Raw genomic sequence first — 24,182 nt, 5'->3', positions numbered from 1 at the left:
AAGGTCATACACAGGAGGAGGTAGGTAGCTGGGTCCAGGGGCAGGCAGAAGGTCATACACAGGAGGAGGCAGGTAGCTGGGTCCAGGGGCAGGCAGAAGGTCATACACAGGAGGAGGTAGGTAGCTGGGTCCAGGGGCAGGCAGAAGGTCATACACAGGAGGAGGCAGGTAGCTGGGTCCAGGGGCAGGCAGGTCATACACAGGAGGAGGCAGGTAGCTGGGTCCAGGGGCAGGCAGAAGGTCATACTCAGGAGGAGGCAGGTAGCTGGGTCCAGGGGCAGGCAGAAGGTCATACTCAGGAGGAGGCAGGTAGCTGGGTCCAGGGTCCAGAAACAGTACAGGCAGGGAAAAGGCTAGTAACGTCATCCGGGAGATCAGGCAATAGGTTGATAACAGGAAATCCAATCTAAAGTACAGGCAGGGAATAGGCAAAAGGCATCATTAGTGAAGCAGGCGAAACTATCATATACAGGGGGATTAAATTACAGGAAACCCAGCGCTCCGAATAGACATGTGTCACAAAACAAACAATACCTCACAATGATTGGGTGCAAAGAACTGAACTAATGAGATACAGGTGTGTGAACAGGTGATCAGAATTCAGGTGATTGGGATCTGGAGAGTGAGCTTCATTCAGGGATATATGTGTTGAGAGTGTGAGCTGGAAAGTGGGCTGGATAGTGAGCTGCGTTCAGGGGATCTATCAAATCAAATCAAAGTGTATTTGTCACGTGCGCTGAATACAACAGGTGTAGACCTTACAGTGAAATGCTTACTTACAGGCTCTAACCAATAGTGCAGAAAAGGTATTAGTGACTATGCATATATGATAAACAAAGAGTAGCAGCAGCATAAAAAGAGGGGTTGGGAGGGGCACACAATGCAAAAAGTCTGGGTGGCCATTTGATTACCTGTTCATGAGTCTTATGGCTTGGGGGTAAAATCTGTTGAGAAGCCTTTTTTTCCTAGACTTGTCACTCCAGTACCGCTTGCCATGCAGTAGTAGAGAGAACAGTCTATGACTGGGGTGGCTGGGTTCTTTGACAATTTTTAGGGCCTTCCTCTGACACCGCATGGTGTAGAGGTCCTGGATGGCAGGCAGCTTAGCCCCAGTGATGTACTGGGCCATACGCACTACCCTCTGTAGTGCCTTGCGGTCAGAGACCGAGCAATTGCCAAACCAGACAGTGATGCAACCAGTCAGGATGCTCTTGGTGTTGCAGCTGTAGAACCTTTTGAGGATCTCAGGACCCATATTTTTAGTTTCCTGGGGGGGAATAGGCTTTGTTGTGCACTCTTCACGACTGTCTTGGTGCGTTTGGACCATTCTAGTTTGTTGTTGATGTGGACACCAAGGAACTTGAAGCTCTCAACCTGCTCCACTACAGCCCCGTCGATGAGAATGGGGGCGTGCTCGGTCCTCCTTTTCCTGTAGTCCACAATCATCTCCTTAGTCTTGGTTACGTTAAGGGTTAGGTTGTTATTCTTGCACCACCCGGCCAGGTCTCTGACCTCCTCCTTATAGGCTGTCTCGTCATTGTGGGTGATCAGGCCTACCTACCACTGTTGTGTTGTCTGCAAACTCAATGATGGTGTTGGAGTCATGCCTGGCCATGCAGTTGTGGGTGAACAGGGAGTACAGGAGGGGACTGAGTACGCACCCCTGGGGAGCTCCAGTGTTGAGGATCAGCGTGGCAGATGTGTTGCTACCTACCCTCTCCACATGAGGGCGGCCCGTCAGGAAGTTCAGGATCCATTTGTAGAGGGAGGTGTTTAGTCCCAGGATCCTTAGCTTAATGATGAGTTTTGAGGGTACTATGGTGTTGAACGCTGAGCTGTAGTCAATGAATAGCATTCTCATATAAATGTTCCTTTTGTCCAGGTGGGAAAGGGCAGTGTAGAGTGCAATAGAGATTGCAACATCTGTGGATCTGTTTGGGCAGTATGCAGATTGGAGTGGGTCTAGGGTTTCTGGGATAATGGTGTTGATGTGAGCCATTGCCAACCTTTCAAAGCACTTCATGGCTACAGACTTGAGTGCTATGGGTCTGTAGTCATTTAGGCAGGCTGCCTTTGTGTTCTTGGGCACAGGGACTATGGTGGTCTGCTTGAAACTTTGGTATTACAGACTCAATCAGGGACATGTTGAAAATGTCAGTGAAGACACCTGCCAGTTGGTCAGCACATACCTGGAGCACACGTCCTGGTAATCCGTCTGGCCCCGCAGCCTTGTGTATGTTGACCTGTTTAAAGGTCTTACTCACGTCGGCTACGAAGTGCGTGATCCCACAGTCGTCCGGAACAGCTGATGCTCTCATGCATGCCTCAGTGTTGCTTGCCTCGAAGCAGGCATAGAAGTGATTTAGCTGGTCTGGTAGGCTCGTGTCACTGGGAAGCTCGCGGCTGTGCTTCCCTTTTTAGTCTGTAATAGTTTGCAAGCCCTGCCACATAAGACGAGTGTCGGAGCTGGTGTAGTATGATTCAATCTTAGCCCTGTATTGACGCTTTACCCACAACTGCATGACGCTTTGCCTGTTTGATGGTTCGTCGCAGGGCATAGCAGGATTTCTTGTAAGCTTCCGGGTTAGTGTACCAAATGGAGGGCGAGGGAGAGCTTTGTACGTGTCTCTATGTGTGGAGTACAGGTGATCTAGAATTGTTTTCCCTCTGGTTACACATTTAACATGTTGATGGAAATTTGGTAGAACTGATTTAAGTTTCCCTGCATTAAAGTCTCCGGCCACTAGGAGCGCCGCCTCTGGGTGAGTGGTTTCCTGTTTGCTTATTTCCTTATACAGCTGACTGAGTGCGGTCTTAGTGCCAGCATCTGCCTGTGGTGGTAAATAAACAGCCACGAAAAATATAGCTGATAACTCTCTAGGCAAGTAGTTTGGCCTGCAATTTATCACAATATACTCTACTTCAGGCGAGCAAAATCTAGAGACTTTCTTAGATTTCGTGCACCAGCTGTTGTTTACAAATATGCATTGTCTTACTGGAGTGTGCTATTCTATCTTGCCGGTGCAGCGTGTATCCCACTAGCTGAATATCCATGTCATCATTCAGCCACGATTCCGTGAAACATAGGATATTACAGTTTTTGATGTCCCTTTGGCAGGATATTTGTGATCGTACCTCGTCCAGTTTATTGTCCAATGATTGCACGTTGGCGAGGAGTATTGATGTTAATGGGCAGCTTTCCCACTCGCCTTTTCCGGGTCTTGACCAGGCATCCGGCCTTTTGTCCTCTGTACCTGCGTCGCTTCCTCTTGCAAATAACGGGGATGTCGGCCCTGCTGGGTGTTTGGAGAATGTCTTGTGCGTCTTATTTTTTGAAGAAAAAATCTTAGTCTAATCCGAGGTGATTGATCGCTGTCCTGATATCCAGAAGCTCTTTTTTTGCCGTAAGATACGGTTGCAGAAACATTATGTACAAAATAAGTTACAAATGTGTATGAGAGTGGGAGTTGGAAGCTTACATCTACAGTGTACATATGATGGCAGAGTTTGCAAAACAAATGGATCCCGATTGATACAAATCATTATAATATAATTGTGCCAGGGGGCCTACTTTGCCGTCATAATTTAATTGGAAAGTTTTTTTTGTGAAACCCTATAGAAATGTCCATTCAAACAGCACATGATGACTGAACTGCACACAACAAAGATTCAACTAAGACTTCGGACCAAAGTTTTTCAATACCTGGTTTGCATACCCATTGCTGCCTTCGTTAGCATTTACTGGCAGATATCATACGTTTAAAAACGTCTTTCCTACCTACTCTAGTACACCTTATGTCCACCAGATGCATCAAACTTCGCGTTTCAGCGGAAGTCATTAATTGTCGATATAGCAGTCCGCAACGCTACGTTGGGGATGCCGCACTAGGCTGCAGTGCATTCTGTGTACCGCATGCTTTCAATATTTTCAGCTTGTGCGTTTGTTTACCGTGGTACAAACGGAAGTACAGTCACAGACTTGAACTAGCTAGCGTTTAGCTACTGGAAAGCGAAGCATGTGTGTGAAGTACGGAAAAACTTGGCTAGATATATGGAAAAATAAAATGCATACGCATCTGATGGACATCTTGGGTGATAGTTCACTGAAACGCATCCCGATTGTGTAGACTACTTTGTGCATGATATCTCTATTCTACTCTAAAGTTAATTGATACGGTGGATACTTCCACAACACTACTTTGATACACATCAGTGGGGATTAAGAAGTGAGAATATGTTATACGGCATATACAGTGGGGCAAAAAAGTATTTAGTCAGCCACCAATTGTGCAAGTTCTTCCACTTAAAAAGATGAGAGAGGCCTGTAATGTTCATCATAGGGACACTTCAACTATAACAGACAAAATGAGAAAAATAATTCCAGAAAATCACATTGTAGGATTTTTAATGAATTTATTTGCAAATTATGGTGGAAAATAAGTATTTGATCAATAACAAAAGTGTATCTGAATACTTTGTTATATACCCTTTGTTGGCAATGACAGAGGTCAAACGTTTTCACAAGGTTTTCACACACTGTTGCTGGTATTTTGGCCCATTCCTCCATGCAGATCTCCTCTAGAGCAGTGATGTTTTGGGGCTGTTGCTGGGCAACACGGACGTTCAACTCCCTCCAAAGATTTTCTATGGGGTTGAGATCTGGAGACTGGCTAGGCCACTCCAGGACCTTGAAATGCTTCTTACGAAGCCACTCCTTCGTTGCCCGGGCAGTGTGTTTGGGATCATTGTCATACTGAAAGACCCAGCCACGTTTCATATTCAATGCCCTTGCTGATGGAAGGAGGTTTTCACTCAAAATCTCACGATACATGGCCCCATTCTTTCCTTTACACGGATCAGTCGTCCTGGTCCCTTTGCAGAAAAAGAAAAAAAAATGATGTTTCCACCCCCATGCTTCACAGTAGGTATGGTGTTCTTTGGATGCAACTCAGCATTATGTGCGAGCAATTATTAGGAAATGGAAGACATGCAAGACCACTGATAATCTCCCTCGATCTGGGGCTCCACGCAAGATCTCACCTCGTGGGGTCAAAATGATCACAAGAACGGTGAGCAAAAATCCCAGAACCACACGGGGGGACCCACTTGCTTCAAGATATACACCATTGTTCCTGTACCCAAGAAAGCAAAGGTAACTGAACTAAATGACTATTGCTCCGTAGCACTCACTTCTGTCATCATGAAGTGCTTTGAGAGACTAGTTAAGGATCATGTCAACCTAGATCCTCTTCAATTTGCTTACCGCTCCAATAGATCCACAGACGATGCAGTCACCGGGGAAACACTGCCTGCCCTCCATGACACCTAAAGCACACCGATATCACAGGAAGGCCAAAAAGATCATCAAGGACATCAACCACCCGAGCCACGGCCTGTTCGCCCTGCTATCATCCAGAAAGCTCAGTACAGGTGCATCGAAGCTGGGACTGAGAGACTGAAAAACAGCTTCTTTCTCAAGGCCATCCGACTGTTAAACAGTCATCACTAGCCGGCTACCACCCAGTTACTCAACCCTGCACCTTAGAGGCTGCTGCCCTATGTAAATAGACATGGAATCACTGGTCACTTTAATAATGTTTACATGCTGCTTTACTCATTTCATATGTATATACTGTATTCTATTGTACTGTATTTTAGTCAATGCCGCTCCAACATTGCTCGTCCTAGTATTTATGTATTTCTTAATTCCATTCTTCACTTTTAGATTTGTGCGTGTTGTTGTGAATTGTTAGATACTGCTGTAATGTTGGAGCAAGGAACACAAACATTTCGCAACATCCGCAATAACGTCTGCGAAGTATGTGTATGTGACCAATAATGTTTGGTTTGATTTGAAATCTACACTGGAGTTGCTTACCAAGAAGACAGTGAATATTCTTGAGTGGCAGGAACATTCACTGTTACAGTTTTGACTTAAATCTACTTGAAAATCTGTGGCAAGACCTGAAAATGGTTGTCTAGCAATGATCAGCATCCAATTTGACAGAGTTTGAAGAATTTTGAAAATAATCATGTGCAAAATGTTGCACAATCCAGGTGTGGAAAGCTCTTAGAGACTTACCCATAAAGACTCACATCTGTAAACGCTGCCAAAAGTGCTTCTACAAAGTATTGACTCAGGGGTGTGGATATTTATGCAAATGAGATACTTATGTAAATGAGATACTCCTGTTTTTTTTCATTTACATACATTTGCATAAATTAAAAACATGTTTTTACTTTGTCATTATGGGGTATTGTGTGTAGATGGGTGAGAATTGTTTTTATTTCATCCTTCTTGAATTTAGGCTGTAACACAAAAAAAATGTAGAATAAGTCAAGGGGTGTGAATACTTTCTGAAGGCACTGTATGTGTCATAGATACATCATGATCCCAACTAGACAACATGTGAATCTAGTCTGTGTATCTCTATAATATATTATATCCACAGGGGCGTTCTAAGTGATGCCATATAAATAGCTTTTAAATAGGGCTAGTTTTAAAAAGCAAACTGAAAAACGCTGAAAAGCAGCATGTGCGGCTTGCTAGTTAAAAGCCCTCCACCCTTTCTGTCTGTTAAGGCAGAGAGTCATCAGATTCAGCACATTATACAGTCTGTGAAATATAAAGTTGAAAAGCTGAGAGGAGGAATCAGACAGTAACGAGATGCAGATTGCTGTGCGTGGATAGAGGTGCCCCAGCGCTCAAAGGCGTTTGAAGTTCCCCTGATAGGTGGGTTCAGTGGAGGGCTAATGGATATGAACCCCATCTCACCTCACAGGCTGACAATCTGACATCCCAAAATCTCCAAAAGCAGCTTCACCTGGTAACACCAAGGGGTATGGATACTATCTGACAGCATCCACCTCAGTTACTGTATAATACAGGAAGATATGGGGCTGTTTTGATCATTGTTGAAGCTTTCAGTGTCTTAAAGTATTTCATGGTAGACTGGCGCAATAGACTGTTGTCATTGCCAAACATTTTCTTGTACTTTTATGTATTTGATGTTTATTCCCCTAGTTGTCATGGTACTCAGTGACTGAAATGCATGAAACCTCCTCTTGCAAACAAACCTAAAACCCAGTGTACCTTCTTGACTTGTTCTCAGCCTGTGACAGATAAGGGGGGGGGGGGGGGTGATGTGACAGAGCATGGATTATATCGTAAAACCTCTTTTAGAACAGTGATTAGGAGCCTTGGTGTGAAGAAGAGAGAGATAAATCCATTAATAAACAGTCAAAAAAGAAACGTCCCTGTTTCAAGACCCTGTCTTTCAAAGATCATTTGTAACAATCCAAATAACTTCACAGATCTTCATTGTAAAGGGTTTAAAGACTGTTTCCCATGCTTGTTCAATGAACCATAAACAATTAATGAACATGCACCTGTGGAACGGTCGTTAAGACACTAAGAGTTTACAGACGGTAGGCAATTAAGGTCACAGTTATGAAAACTTAGGACACTAAAGAGGCTTTTCTACGGACCCTGAAAAACGGCGAAAGAAGGATGCCCAGGGTCCCAGCTCATCTGCTTGAATGTGCCTTAGGCATGCTGCAAGTAGGCATGAGGACTGCAGATGTGGCCAGGGCAATAAATTGCAATGTCCGTACTGTGAGATGCCTAAGACAGCGCTACAGGGAGACAGGACGGACAGCTGATCGTCCTCGCAGTGGCAGACCACGTGTAACAACATCTGCACAGGATTGGTACATCCGAACATCACACCTGCGGGACAAGTACAGGATGGCAACAACAACTGCCCGAGTTACACCAGGAACGCACAATCCCTCCATCAGTGCTCAGACTGTCCGCAATAGGCTGAGAGAAGATGGACTGAGGGCTTGTAGGCCTGTTGTAAGGCAGGCCCTCACCAGACATCACCGGCAACAACGTCGCCTATGGGCACAAACCCAGTGTCGCTGGATCAGACAGGACTGGCAAAAAGTGCTCTTCACTGACGAGCCGCGGTTTTGTCTCACCAGGGGTGATGGTCCGATTCGCATTTATCGTCAAAGGAATGAGCGCTACACCGAGGCCTGTACTCTGGAGCAGGATCGATTTGGAGGTGGAGGGTCCGTCATGGTCTGAGGCGGTGTGTCACAACATCATCGGACTGAGCTTCTTGTCATTGCAGGCAATCTCAACGCTGTGCGTTACAGGGAAGACATCCTCCTCCATCATGTGGTACCCTTCCTGCAGGCTCATCCTGACATGACCCTACAGCATGACAATGCCACCAGCCATACTGCTCGTTCTGTGTGTGATTTCCTGCAAGATAGGAATGTCAGTGTTCTGCCATGGCCAACGAAGAGCCCGGATCTCAGTCCCATTGAGCAGATCTGGGACCTGTTGGATCGGAGGGTGAGGGCTAGGGCCATTCCCCCCAGAAATGTCCGGGAACTTGCAGGTGCCTTGGTGGAAGAGTGGGGTAACATCTCACAGCAAGAACTGGTAAATCTGGTACAGTCCATGAGGAGGAGATGCACAGCAGTACTTAATGCAGCTGGTGGCCACACCAGATACTGACTGTTACTTTTGGGACACACACATGTCTGTGGAACTTGTTCAGTTTATGTCTCAGTTGTTGAATCTTGTTATGTTATTACAAAGATTTACACATGTTAAGTTTGCTGAAAATAAATGTAGTTGACAGTGAGAGGACGTTTCTTTTGTTGCTGAGTTTAGGTGAAACTTTTCAGTGATTCTCTGTTTGGAAATATGGACCTGGCTCATCAGAAAACGCCATTGATCTGGCAGGGTGGCAGGAACATCATCAAACAGTGAGTGGGTGTGGGGAGAAACAGAGGGGGGGTCCTCTGTAGCTCAGCCGTAAGAACATGGCTCTTGCAATGCCAGGATCGTGTGTTCGTTTCCCGGCACTACCCATACATAAAAAATGTACGCACGTATGACTGTGAGTGCATTTTGGATGAAAGCATCTGCTCAATGGCATATATTATATTAAGGGGGTGTGGGGGGAGGATTAAAGAGTGGGGGGCTGAAGGGGCTAGGTATGGAGTGGGTGATGGTGTTTATATACAACAGCGTTACAGTTTAATGGAACCCATTTGGACGGGGCCTCTGCCACACTATGATTGCTCAGTAGGTTGGTCGTTGTAATGACGGATAGTCCTCTGGGCCATTTACGTGTGCAGGGCCATTTACGTGTGCAGCTGTGAGGTTTTTTAGAGCCCTGCAATCACAGGTCTGCCTGTCGCGACCTGCCATTGCTTGCTATCATTTTTCATTCGGACCCTGGGATTGATATTGACTTTTACGGGTCAGTTATGAACATGGGTGGCAGGTAGCCTAGTGGTTAAGAGTGTTGGCCCAGTAACTGAAAGGTTGCTGGTTCAAATCTCTGGGCCGACTAGTTGATATACCCTTGAGCTAAGCATTTATGATGAGAGTGTCTACTAAATTACTTAAATGTAATGTTGATGAGGGAGCACATTTTAATGGAATGGGATGATGATTTGAAATCTGTAGTTAACAAGTGCTGTTCGAAATAGTTGTTCTCGTGTATGTCGTTGTGGCGAGACAGGAGTGTGAGGCATTATGGGTAATTAGATTCCAGCTGTACTAATGAAAAGCAGAGACCTCCAATCTCAAGACGACAACTTCCAAAATTCCACCCACAACAATAAGAAATGTCTCTCCGATAATACCTAATCAAGTAAAAAAAGTCATTACAACACCAATTAGATTGTATCTTTAAACCAATTCAGGGGTTTTCTCAAAAACAAATGGTGTCACTAGGCTGTTGTTATGCAGTCCTATTTTTATTCCTGGAGCTGGAGGTTTTATTAGCCACCCTCAGTGTTCCACTACAGTGTTGATGAGCGTGTTTGTGTGTAGGGGGCCTGGGTGCAGTTAACAGTCTTTAATGCTACAAACAGCAGAAGCTGTTATGCAATGTCAACCTCTATCAGGCTTTATTAGTGAATGTAATCACTATGCACACGCACACACACACACACACACACGCACACACGCACACACACACACACGCACACACACACACACACACACACACACACACACACACACACACACACACACACACACACACACACACACACACACACACACACACACACACACAAATGATTTATTCTCACTCACTCTCTCTCTCTCTCTCTCTTTCTTTCTCTCTTTCTCTCTCCCTCTTGCTTTCTCTCTCTAACTCTGGTCTGTAAAGGCATCTACCGCAGCAACCCTCCTTTAACACGAGCTCTGTTCTGTACAGAGTCAGGCTTCCTCTAGCAACTGTTGAGGGGAGGTGAGCTCAGCCATCCAGAAAATAAAGTGTTATTGAGGATGAAATGGGTTTTTTAATTGGCTGGAATCCCAGCGTAGTGCGGAACTTACAGGGGAGTCCTGCAATTTCATACAATGACACTCCGTCCTATGTCAGGGACTATTGATTTCGCTCTTTAGACCAGACAGAATGTCTGATCATTGAGACTTCTTAACAGTGTGATGTCCCCATTTAGGCCCTCATCTCTAAGGGCTGTAATTGCTTCGCTGCACCATAAACAGACACAAATGGCTTTTTTAAAACCTCCCTTGTCTCCACGCATGAAATGGACAATACAGGGACTTCACTGTGTTTAGAGTATCTGAGAAGAAACAGTTACAAGATCATATTTGACAGTGGTTGGGTTTAGACACGGTGGTTGGGTTTAGACACGGTGGTTGGGTTTAGACACGGTGGTTGGGTTTAGACACAGTGGTTGGGTTTAGACACGGTGGTTGAGTTTAGACACGGTGGTTGAGTTTAGACTCGGTGGTTGGGTTTAGACACGGTGTTTGAGTTTAGACACGGTGGTTGGGTTTAGACACGGTGGTTGAGTTTAGACACAGTGGTTGAGTTTAGACACAGTGGTTGGGTTTAGACACGGTGGTTGGGTTTAGACACGGTGGTTGGGTTTAGACACGGTGGTTGAGTTTAGACACGGTGGTTGAGTTTAGACACGGTGGTTGAGTTTAGACACGGTGGTTGAGTTTAGACACGGTGGTTGAGTTTAGACACGGTGGTTGAGTTTAGACACAGTGGTTGGGTTTAGACACGGTGGTTGAGTTTAGACACGGTGGTTGGGTTTAGACACGGTGGTTGGGTTTAGACACGGTGGATGGGTTTAGACACGGTGGATGGGTTTAGACACGGTGGATGGGTTTAGACACGGTGGATGGGTTTAGACACGGTGGTTGGGTTTAGACACGGTAGTTGGGTTTAGACACGGTGGCTGAGTTTAGACACGGTGGTTGGGTTTAGACACGGTGGTTGAGTTTAGACACGGTGGTTGGGTTTAGACACAGTGGTTGGGTTTAGACACGGTGGTTGGGTTTAGACACGGTGGTTGGGTTTAGACACAGTGGTTGGGTTTAGACACGGTGGATGAGTTTAGACACGGTGGTTGAGTTTAGACACAGTGGTTGGGTTTAGACACGGTGGTTGGGTTTAGACACGGTGGATGAGTTTAGACACGGTGGTTGAGTTTAGACACAGTGGTTGGGTTTAGACACGGTGGTTGGGTTTAGACACGGTGGTTGGGTTTAGACACGGTGGTTGGGTTTAGACACAGTGGTTGGGTTTAGACACAGTGGTTGGGTTTAGACACAGTGGTTGGGTTTAGACACGGTGGTTGAGTTTAGACACGGTGGTTGAGTTTAGACACGGTGGTTGAGTTTAGACACGGTGGATGGGTTTAGACACGGTGGATGGGTTTAGACACGGTGGTTGGGTTTAGACACGGTGGTTGGGTTTAGACACGGTGGTTGGGTTTAGACACGGTGGTTGGGTTTAGACACGGTGGTTGGGTTTAGACACAGTGGTTGGGTTTAGACACGGTGGTTGGGTTTAGACACGGTGGTTGGGTTTAGACACAGACAGACACAGGTAGGTAGACACACGTGTAAAGTGCACACACACAGCAGCAGTGGTTAGAGATAAGAATCTATCTTTCTTTTCCCCTCTTTGACAGGTCTGATCCGCTCCAGGGTTCGTGGGGCGGACGCGGCTAAGGCCGGGGTCCTGACCTTCCTGGACAGTCACTGTGAGGTCAACAAAGACTGGCTGCCTCCGCTGCTCCAGCGGATCAAAGAGGTACATTTCAGGCAGTGATGCATCCTACAGCCACAGTAACAGTACAGGCAGTGACACTACATCTACAATAACAGTACAGGCAGTGACACATCCTACATCAATAGTAACAGTTCAGGCAGTGACACTACATCTACAGTAACAGTACAGGCAGTGACACTACATCTACAGTAACAGTACAGGCAGTGACACTACATCTACAGTTACAGAACAGGCAGTGACACTACATCTACAGTAACAGTACAGGCAGTGACATATCCTACATCTACAATAACAGTACAGGCAGTGACACTACATCTACAGTAACAGTACAGGCAGTGACACTACATTTACAGTAACAGTACAGGCAGTGACACTACATTTACAGTAACAGTACAGGTAGTGACACATCCTACATCTACAGTAACAGTACAGGCAGTGACACTACATCTACAAAACCAGTATAGGCAGTGACACTACATCTACAGTAACAGAACAGGCAGTGACATATCCTACATCTACAATAACAGTACAGGCAGTGACACTACATCTACAGTAACAGTACAGGCAGTGACACTACATCTACAGTAACAGTACATGCAGTGACACTACATCTACAGTAACAGTACAGGCAGTGACATATCCTACATCTACAACAATAGTACAGGCAGAGACACTACATTTACAGTAACAGTACAGGCAGTGACACTACATCTACAAAAACAGTACAGGCAGTGACACTACATCTACAGTAACAGTAAAGGTTGTGACAGTACATTTACAATAACAGTACAGGCAGTGACACATCCTACATCTACAGTAACAGTACAGGCAGTGACACTACATCTACAGTAACTGTGCAGGCAGTGACACTTCATCTACAATAACATTACAGGCAGTGACACATCCTACATCTACAGTAACAGTACAGGCAGTGACACTACATCTACAGTATCAGTACAGGCAGTGACACTACATCTACAGTAACAGTACAGGCAGTGACACATCCTACATCTACAGTAACAGTACAGGAAGTGACACTACATCTACAGTAACAATACAGGCAGTGATGCATACTACATCTACAGTAACAGTACAGGCATAGACACATCCTACATCTACAATAACAGTACAGGCAGTGACACATCCTACATTTACAGTAACAGTACAGGCAGTGACACATCCTACATCTACAATAACAGTACAGGCAGTGACACTACATCTACAGTAACAGTACAGGCAGTGACACTACATCTACATTAAAAGTACAGGCAGTGACACTACATCTACAGTAACAATACAGGCAGTGATGCATACTACATCTACAGTAACAGTACAGGCATAGACACATCCTACATTTACAGTAACAGTACAGGCAGTGACACTACATCTACAGTATCAGTACAGGCAGTGACACTACATCTACAGTATCAGTACAGGCAGTGACACTACATCTACAGTAACAGTACAGGCAGTGACACTACATCTACAGTAACAGTACAGGCAGTGACACTACATCTACAGTAACAGTACAGGCAGTGACATATCCTACATCTACACTAACAGTACTGGCAGTGACACTACATCTACAGTAACAGTACAGGCAGTGACACATCCTACATCTACAGTAACAGTACAGTCAGTGACACATCCTACATCTACAGTAACAGTACAGGCAGTGACACATCCTACATCTACAGTAACAATACAGGCATAGACACATCCTACATATACATTAACAGTACAGGCAGTGACACTACATATACAGTAACAGTACAGGCAGTGACACATCCTACATCTACAGTAACAGTACAGGCAGTGACACATCCTACATCTACAGTAACAATACAGGCATAGACACATCCTACATCTACAGTAACAGTACAGGCAGTGACACTACATCTACAGTAACAGTACAGGCAGTGACACTACATCTACAGTAACAGTACAGGCAGTGACACTACATCTACAATAACAGTACAGGCAGTGACACATCCTACATCTACAGTAACAGTACAGGCAGTGACACTACATCTACAATAACAGTACAGGCAGTGACACATCCTACATCTACAGTAACAGTACAGGCAGTGACACTACATCTACAGTATCAGTACAGGCAGTGACACTACATCTACAGTAACAGTACAGGCAGTGACACTACATCTACAGTAACAGTACAGGCAGTGACACTACATCTACAGTAACAGTACAGGCAGTGACACTACATCTACAGTAACAGTACAGGCAGTGACACATCCTACATCTACAGTAACATTACAGTCAGTGACACATCCTACATCTACAGTAACAGTACAGGCAGTGACACTACATCTACAGTAACAGTACAGGCAGTGACACATCCTACATCTACAGTAACAGTACAGGCAGTGCACTACATCTGCAGTAACAGAACAGACAGTGACACATCCTACATCTACAGTATCAGTACAGGCAGTGACACTACATCTACAGTAACAGTACAGGCAGTGATACTACATCTACTGTAACAGTACGGGCAGTGACACTACATCTACAGTATCAGTACAGGCAGTGACACTACATCTACAGTAACAGTACAGGCAGTGACACTACATCTACAGTAACAGTACAGGCAGTGACACTACATCTACAGTAACAGTACAGGCAGTGACATATCCTACATCTACACTAACAGTACTGGCAGTGACACTACATCTACAGTAACAGTACAGGCAGTGACACATCCTACATCTACAGTAACAGTACAGTCAGTGACACATCCTACATCTACAGTAACAGTACAGGCAGTGACACATCCTACATCTACAGTAACAATACAGGCATAGACACATCCTACATATACAGTAACAGTACAGGCAGTGACACTACATCTACAGTAACAGTACAGACAGTGACACTACATATACAGTAACAGTACAGGCAGTGACACATCCTACATCTACAGTAACAGTACAGGCAGTGACACATCCTACATTTACAGTAACAATACAGGCATAGACACATCCTACATCTACAGTAACAGTACAGGCAGTGACACTACATCTACAGTAACAGTACAGGCAGTGACACTACATCTACAGTAACAGTACAGGCAGTGACACTACATCTACAATAACAGTACAGGCAGTGACACATCCTACATCTACAGTAACAGTACAGGCAGTGACACTACATCTACAATAACAGTACAGGCAGTGACACATCCTACATCTACAGTAACAGTACAGGCAGTGACACTACATCTACAGTATCAGTACAGGCAGTGACACTACATCTACAGTAACAGTACAGGCAGTGACACTACATCTACAGTAACAGTACAGGCAGTGACACTACATCTACAGTAACAGTACAGGCAGTGACACTACATCTACAGGGACAGTACAGGCAGTGACACATCCTACATCTACAGTAACATTACAGTCAGTGACACATCCTACATCTACAGTAACAGTACAGGCAATGACACTATATCTACAGTAACAGTACAGGCAGTGACACTACATCTACAATAACAGTACAGGCAGTGACATATCCTACATCTACAACAATAGTACAGGCAGAGACACTACATTTACAGTAACAGTACAGGCAGTGACACTACATCTACAAAAACAGTACAGGCAGTGACACTACATCTACAGTAACAGTAAAGGTTGTGACAGTACATTTACAATAACAGTACAGGCAGTGACACATCCTACATCTACAGTAACAGTACAGGCAGTGACACTACATCTACAGTAACTGTGCAGGCAGTGACACTTCATCTACAATAACATTACAGGCAGTGACACATCCTACATCTACAGTAACAGTACAGGCAGTGACACTACATCTACAGTATCAGTACAGGCAGTGACACTACATCTACAGTAACAGTACAGGCAGTGACACATCCTACATCTACAGTAACAGTACAGGAAGTGACACTACATCTACAGTAACAATACAGGCAGTGATGCATACTACATCTACAGTAACAGTACAGGCATAGACACATCCTACATCTACAATAACAGTACAGGCAGTGACACATCCTACATTTACAGTAACAGTACAGGCAGTGACACATCCTACATCTACAATAACAGTACAGGCAGTGACACTACATCTACAGTAACAGTACAGGCAGTGACACTACATCTACATTAACAGTACAGGCAGTGACACTACATCTACAGTAACAATACAGGCAGTGATGCATACTACATCTACAGTAACAGTACAGGCATAGACACTTCCTACATTTACAGTAACAGTACAGGCAGTGACACTACATCTACAGTATCAGTACAGGCAGTGACACTACATCTACAGTATCAGTACAGGCAGTGACACTACATCTACAGTAACAGTACAGGCAGTGACACTACATCTACAGTAACAGTACAGGCAGTGACACTACATCTACAGTAACAGTACAGGCAGTGACATATCCTACATCTACACTAACAGTACTGGCAGTGACACTACATCTACAGTAACAGTACAGACAGTGACACTACATATACAGTAACAGTACAGGCAGTGACACATCCTACATCTACAGTAACAGTACAGGCAGTGACACATCCTACATCTACAGTAACAATACAGGCATAGACACATCCTACATCTACAGTAACAGTACAGGCAGTGACACTACATCTACAGTAACAGTACAGGCAGTGACACTACATCTACAGTAACAGTACAGGCAGTGACACTACATCTACAATAACAGTACAGGCAGTGACACATCCTACATCTACAGTAACAGTACAGGCAGTGACACTACATCTACAGTATCAGTACAGGCAGTGACACTACATCTACAGTAACAGTACAGGCAGTGACACTACATCTACAGTAACAGTACAGGCAGTGACACTACATCTACAGTAACAGTACAGGCAGTGACACTACATCTACAGTAACAGTACAGGCAGTGACATATCCTACATCTACACTAACAGTACTGGCAGTGACACTACATCTACAGTAACAGTACAGACAGTGACACTACATATACAGTAACAGTACAGGCAGTGACACATCCTACATCTACAGTAACAGTACAGGCAGTGACACATCCTACATCTACAGTAACAATACAGGCATAGACACATCCTACATCTACAGTAACAGTACAGGCAGTGACACTACATCTACAGTAACAGTACAGGCAGTGACACTACATCTACAGTAACAGTACAGGCAGTGACACTACATCTACAATAACAGTACAGGCAGTGACACATCCTACATCTACAGTAACAGTACAGGCAGTGACACTACATCTACAGTATCAGTACAGGCAGTGACACTACATCTACAGTAACAGTACAGGCAGTGACACTACATCTACAGTAACAGTACAGGCAGTGACACTACATCTACAGTAACAGTACAGGCAGTGACACTACATCTACAGTAACAGTACAGGCAGTGACACATCCTACATCTACAGTAACATTACAGTCAGTGACACATCCTACATCTACAGTAACAGTACAGGCAGTGACACTACATCTACAGTAACAGTACAGGCAGTGACACATCCTACATCTACAGTAACAGTACAGGCAGTGCACTACATCTGCAGTAACAGAACAGACAGTGACACATCCTACATCTACAGTATCAGTACAGGCAGTGACACTACATCTACAGTAACAGTACAGGCAGTGATACTACATCTACTGTAACAGTACGGGCAGTGACACTACATCTACAGTATCAGTACAGGCAGTGACACTACATCTACAGTAACAGTACAGGCAGTGACACTACATCTACAGTAACAGTACAGGCAGTGACACTACATCTACAGTAACAGTACAGGCAGTGACATATCCTACATCTACACTAACAGTACTGGCAGTGACACTACATCTACAGTAACAGTACAGGCAGTGACACATCCTACATCTACAGTAACAGTACAGTCAGTGACACATCCTACATCTACAGTAACAGTACAGGCAGTGACACATCCTACATCTACAGTAACAATACAGGCATAGACACATCCTACATATACAGTAACAGTACAGGCAGTGACACTACATCTACAGTAACAGTACAGACAGTGACACTACATATACAGTAACAGTACAGGCAGTGACACATCCTACATCTACAGTAACAGTACAGGCAGTGACACATCCTACATTTACAGTAACAATACAGGCATAGACACATCCTACATCTACAGTAACAGTACAGGCAGTGACACTACATCTACAGTAACAGTACAGGCAGTGACACTACATCTACAGTAACAGTACAGGCAGTGACACTACATCTACAATAACAGTACAGGCAGTGACACATCCTACATCTACAGTAACAGTACAGGCAGTGACACTACATCTACAATAACAGTACAGGCAGTGACACATCCTACATCTACAGTAACAGTACAGGCAGTGACACTACATCTACAGTATCAGTACAGGCAGTGACACTACATCTACAGTAACAGTACAGGCAGTGACACTACATCTACAGTAACAGTACAGGCAGTGACACTACATCTACAGTAACAGTACAGGCAGTGACACTACATTTACAGGGACAGTACAGGCAGTGACACATCCTACATCTACAGTAACATTACAGTCAGTGACACATCCTACATCTACAGTAACAGTACAGGCAGTGACACTACATCTACAGTAACAGTACAGGCAGTGACACTACATCTACAATAACAGTACAGGCAGTGACATATCCTACATCTACAACAATAGTACAGGCAGAGACACTACATTTACAGTAACAGTACAGGCAGTGACACTACATCTACAAAAACAGTACAGGCAGTGACACTACATCTACAGTAACAGTAAAGGTTGTGACAGTACATTTACAATAACAGTACAGGCAGTGACACATCCTACATCTACAGTAACAGTACAGGCAGTGACACTACATCTACAGTAACTGTGCAGGCAGTGACACTTCATCTACAATAACATTACAGGCAGTGACACATCCTACATCTACAGTAACAGTACAGGCAGTGACACTACATCTACAGTATCAGTACAGGCAGTGACACTACATCTACAGTAACAGTACAGGCAGTGACACATCCTACATCTACAGTAACAGTACAGGAAGTGACACTACATCTACAGTAACAATACAGGCAGTGATGCATACTACATCTACAGTAACAGTACAGGCATAGACACATCCTACATCTACAATAACAGTACAGGCAGTGACACATCCTACATTTACAGTAACAGTACAGGCAGTGACACATCCTACATCTACAATAACAGTACAGGCAGTGACACTACATCTACAGTAACAGTACAGGCAGTGACACTACATCTACATTAACAGTACAGGCAGTGACACTACATCTACAGTAACAATACAGGCAGTGATGCATACTACATCTACAGTAACAGTACAGGCATAGACACATCCTACATTTACAGTAACAGTACAGGCAGTGACACTACATCTACAGTATCAGTACAGGCAGTGACACTACATCTACAGTATCAGTACAGGCAGTGACACTACATCTACAGTAACAGTACAGGCAGTGACACTACATCTACAGTAACAGTACAGGCAGTGACACTACATCTACAGTAACAGTACAGGCAGTGACATATCCTACATCTACACTAACAGTACTGGCAGTGACACTACATCTACAGTAACAGTACAGACAGTGACACTACATATACAGTAACAGTACAGGCAGTGACACATCCTACATCTACAGTAACAGTACAGGCAGTGACACATCCTACATCTACAGTAACAATACAGGCATAGACACATCCTACATCTACAGTAACAGTACAGGCAGTGACACTACATCTACAGTAACAGTACAGGCAGTGACACTACATCTACAGTAACAGTACAGGCAGTGACACTACATCTACAATAACAGTACAGGCAGTGACACATCCTACATCTACAGTAACAGTACAGGCAGTGACACTACATCTACAATAACAGTACAGGCAGTGACACATCCTACATCTACAGTAACAGTACAGGCAGTGACACTACATCTACAGTATCAGTACAGGCAGTGACACTACATCTACAGTAACAGTACAGGCAGTGACACTACATCTACAGTAACAGTACAGGCAGTGACACTACATCTACAGTAACAGTACAGGCAGTGACACTACATCTACAGGGACCGTACAGGCAGTGACACATCCTACATCTACAGTAACATTACAGTCAGTGACACATCCTACATCTACAGTAACAGTACAGGCAGTGACACTACATCTACAGTAACAGTACAGGCAGTGACACATCCTACATCTACAGTAACAGTACAGGCAGTGCACTACATCTACAGTAACAGAACAGACAGTGACACATCCTACATCTACAGTATCAGTACAGGCAGTGACACTACATTTACAGTAACAGTACAGGCAGTGATACTACATCTACTGTAACAGTACGGGCAGTGACACTACATCTACAGTAACAGTACAGGCAGTGACACTACATCTACAATAACAGTACAGGCAGTAACACTACATCTACGGTAACAGTACAGGCAGTGACACTGCATCTACAATAACAGTACAGGCAGTGACACTACATCTACGGTAATAGTACAGGCAGTGACACTGCATCTACAATAACAGTACAGGCAGTGACACTACATCTACAATAACAGTACAGGCAGTGACACATCCTAGGCATACTCTATACCTGCTGATGGATAACCCCATTCACCTATAGACTTTTGACATCATTCTCCCTGAACAAAGTGAAGTTTCTTGGGATCTTGAGACACTAACTACCACCCTCCAATGATCTCCAATGTGTATTCCTCCTTTTGACAGTATACGCTACACACTTACCTGAAGGAAGAAAACCCTCGCCCTGCTCTCCAACACATGCTTTCTCTTTTTGGCATATTTCTATATCTCCAGAAATGAATGATAAACTCTCTCCTAGTTTGTGTTGAAGTGGAGCATTGTGTGTTGTGAACTGTCAGTCTCAGTGACCAGCACCAACCCCACTCTTAGTGCGGCTGACGGTAGAGTGGTGTGACTGGGGTGAAAATGGCAGTTTACCTTCTGCTGTTCCACTGATTGCCCCTAATCTGGAATAAGTGCAGTACTCCCTCCATTTACACCAACAGCACTCTTCCCTCTCTGTCTCTGTCTTATCCCTCCATCTCCCCATCTCCCCATCTCCCCCAGGCTAAGACAGAGGATTGACGGTTGACTCTCTCTCGCCTTAAAAGCTCTTATACGGACATGCTGCTTTCTAAACATTGAAAGAGGCCTATGACTAATGCTGGCGGGCTTACATGTTATATTAAATTATATGCTAACCTTAATGCATGTCTGACTTCAAAGTGCTGTCTGAATCTTAATGCCCTGGTGCAGTTGCTGATGTCTGGCCTTAAAATCTCAAAAACTTGCCAACATTATTTTGGATTTGGCACTGCGAGGCATATCACAGGAAGTTATAAAATATACAGTATGTGTTAATACAGGAAGCTCTTGTCTACAAACAGTCAAAATATAAAAAGAAGCAGGATTGATTTTGTTCTGAGGGAGTCATCCATCACTGTCCTCATATATACATATTTATTTCAAAATGTATTACTTATTGATTTGTGTCAATGCAGGCACAAAGACAGATGTATAGTATTCACGACACACCACACTGCTGTAATAGACCATTCCTCTCAGAGCAGCATAATGTCGGAGAAGAGAAGGATTTTTGCAATTGGTTGAAAGGGATTTGATGACGTTGTATTCTTGTGTCCCGGGAAACATACCACGGCAGTCTTGGGAAGGATGGTTGCCGGTCAAGGCAAATCACCTTGATTGAACACCGTAGCAGAGAGAGAGAGAGAGAGGAGAGAGGAGAGAGAGAGAGAGAGAGAGAGAGAGAGAGATGGGAGAAAACAAATATTTTTGAAGTAGAGCAGATGAGCATGTGTGAGACATGAGCTGAACGGGATGCTGAAGCTGAGGAGGCAAATCAAATGTCAGATGATGCGGTCAGACTGCCCTGGATGCTGCCTGTCACTGTGTTTGTGTGTGTGTGTGACTGTGTCAGCAGCTGAAGGTGATTCTGTTGTGGGCTTTGACTGTGACTGGGCTTGTCAGCGCTAACTAGTTTGTGTGTGTGTGTGAATGCTGACTGGTGAGTGAGAGTGTTTGTTTGCATGGGTGTGTGTGAAGAATATTTAGAGACATGACTTTCACACACAGCCCGTTAACTTCCTCTTCACTCTGTCTGATCTGATCAAAGACACTGATCGATGTACAGTACCTTAGATTAGCTGGGCAGCCAAGGGTGAAAGACAATGAGCCTGAGAGACTGTCACATCTGTCAAGTAATTCTAAGGGCAGTTCATCAAGAAATGCAGCACAATGTATCACATTTCCTAAAGGTAGGCATTCTACCATGGTATTTCCTTGTCCTCAAGCGACTTGTAAATTAGCTCCAGAGCATTGACTGAAACATCATCCAACCTTCTGTGTGACCTACTGTATGAACATAATGCATGTTTAATCAGTGCCCTGCAGCACATCAATGCCCCTCATTACACCCACACCTTCCTCATTAACTTCAGCTGCTGAACTGTAAATAATGAATACTGAATCAAATCCCGCTATTACCGTATGTCCCATTGTTACTGTATGTTTTGAACATGGTCTCTGACTCCAGTCTCTCTCTTGCCTCCCCAGGACCCCACCTGTGTGGTGAGCCCAGTGATCGACATCATTAACATGGATACATTCGCTTACGTAGCAGCCTCCTCTGACCTCCGTGGAGGTATAGGGCTATAAGGGCTTGACCTCCCCGTTTTCATCGCTCTCTCCACATCTATGCCCCTCCCTCTCTCTATCCATCTCTTCACTGCACTGTGATCTGCACATCTCTCCAGCCCTCTTTCCACCCCTGTCTAGTGCCTCCCTCTCGCCAATGACTCATCCATCTTTTCATCCCTCACTCCTGACCCCATCCCTCTCTCCTTTCACTTTCCCTCCCCCAGGCTACCAGGTCTCCATTAACTGGCTAGTTGAGGCTATGCACACACACACACACACACACACACACACACACACACACACACACACACACACACACACACACACACACACACACACACACACACACACACACACACACACACACACACACACACACACACACACACACACACACACAGCCAGATGAACAGCTCCTATCAGTGTTCCCAGAGAACTGGATACGACAATTAATGGGGCTGATACTCCTAGGCCTCAGATTGGATATTTTAATTATTGAAGGAGCCATCTGTCATAACATGAAAAAGTTGTGGTGTCAATAGAGCCACATCGATCCACTGAGACCCGGCCCTGCTTGCCTGCAGACTGCTGCGCTAACACTCCTGGGTCTGCCTGCCAAATCAGACCCTCTCTCTCTCTCCCCTGCACACACACACACACACACACACACACACACACACACACACACACACACATAATGAGACGCACACAGAAACACACATGGGCACGCATGCATTCGCAGACGCACACACATACACACATCTATACTCACAGACACATGCAGACACATCCACACATACAGTAGGTATGTACTTTATCAATTGAGCAAATATGCATTGGTCTTCTCATGCATATATTTGGAGACATTAAGAGCACTGCATCTGTCTCAGGACAAGATGGGATGGGCTGGGCTTTTAAAAAGCACTTGTGTAAAGGTCATTCCAAAGGGTCAGGCCAGATCAGCAATTAGCCCATGAGCCATAATCAGCCATAATTAATCATTTGAGTAATTAAATAGGAGACGTTAGCAGGAATGGTGGCTGTAATTATTGACAGTGTTCTGTCAGAGATTAATAAAGCATGTGATAAAAGAAGGGGGCTTCTGTGGATGTGAGGCTGCTGCAGCGTTTATAATCGACCCCGCCTTAACAGTCCACCCTCCTCCTCACCCCTCTCTTCCCATTATCCTTTTGTTATTAATCGTTTGGTCCCCTTCTCTCTGACCTGCACTGATCTCTCCTGACCCGTCTCCCTTTCTTTTCTCAACTATTGTTCTTCCTCACTCTTTCCATATCTCTCC

At 44.6% G+C, this 24,182-nt stretch overlaps 1 protein-coding gene across 3 annotated transcripts in view; it reads left to right on the top strand.

The window, feature by feature from the left end:
* Window positions 1-24,182, top strand: part of LOC110522252 (polypeptide N-acetylgalactosaminyltransferase 14) — a 125,224-nt gene that overhangs the window by 74,804 nt on the left and 26,238 nt on the right. For all 3 annotated transcript variants that reach the window (XR_005051482.1, XM_036975826.1, XM_036975825.1), the window contains 2 exons: window positions 11,992-12,113; window positions 22,799-22,886. Coding sequence is in view for 2 of the 3 variants with exons in the window: in XM_036975826.1 (XP_036831721.1) it covers window positions 11,992-12,113; window positions 22,799-22,886 (210 nt within the window). In the remaining variant the exon portion in view is untranslated. The remainder of the gene's footprint in view (window positions 1-11,991; window positions 12,114-22,798; window positions 22,887-24,182) is intronic.

The sequence above is a fragment of the Oncorhynchus mykiss genome, chromosome 4 (assembly GCF_013265735.2).
Source record: "Oncorhynchus mykiss isolate Arlee chromosome 4, USDA_OmykA_1.1, whole genome shotgun sequence".
Taxonomy (NCBI): Eukaryota; Metazoa; Chordata; class Actinopteri; order Salmoniformes; family Salmonidae; genus Oncorhynchus; species Oncorhynchus mykiss.
This window is presented reverse-complemented; position numbering and strand designations above follow the sequence as displayed.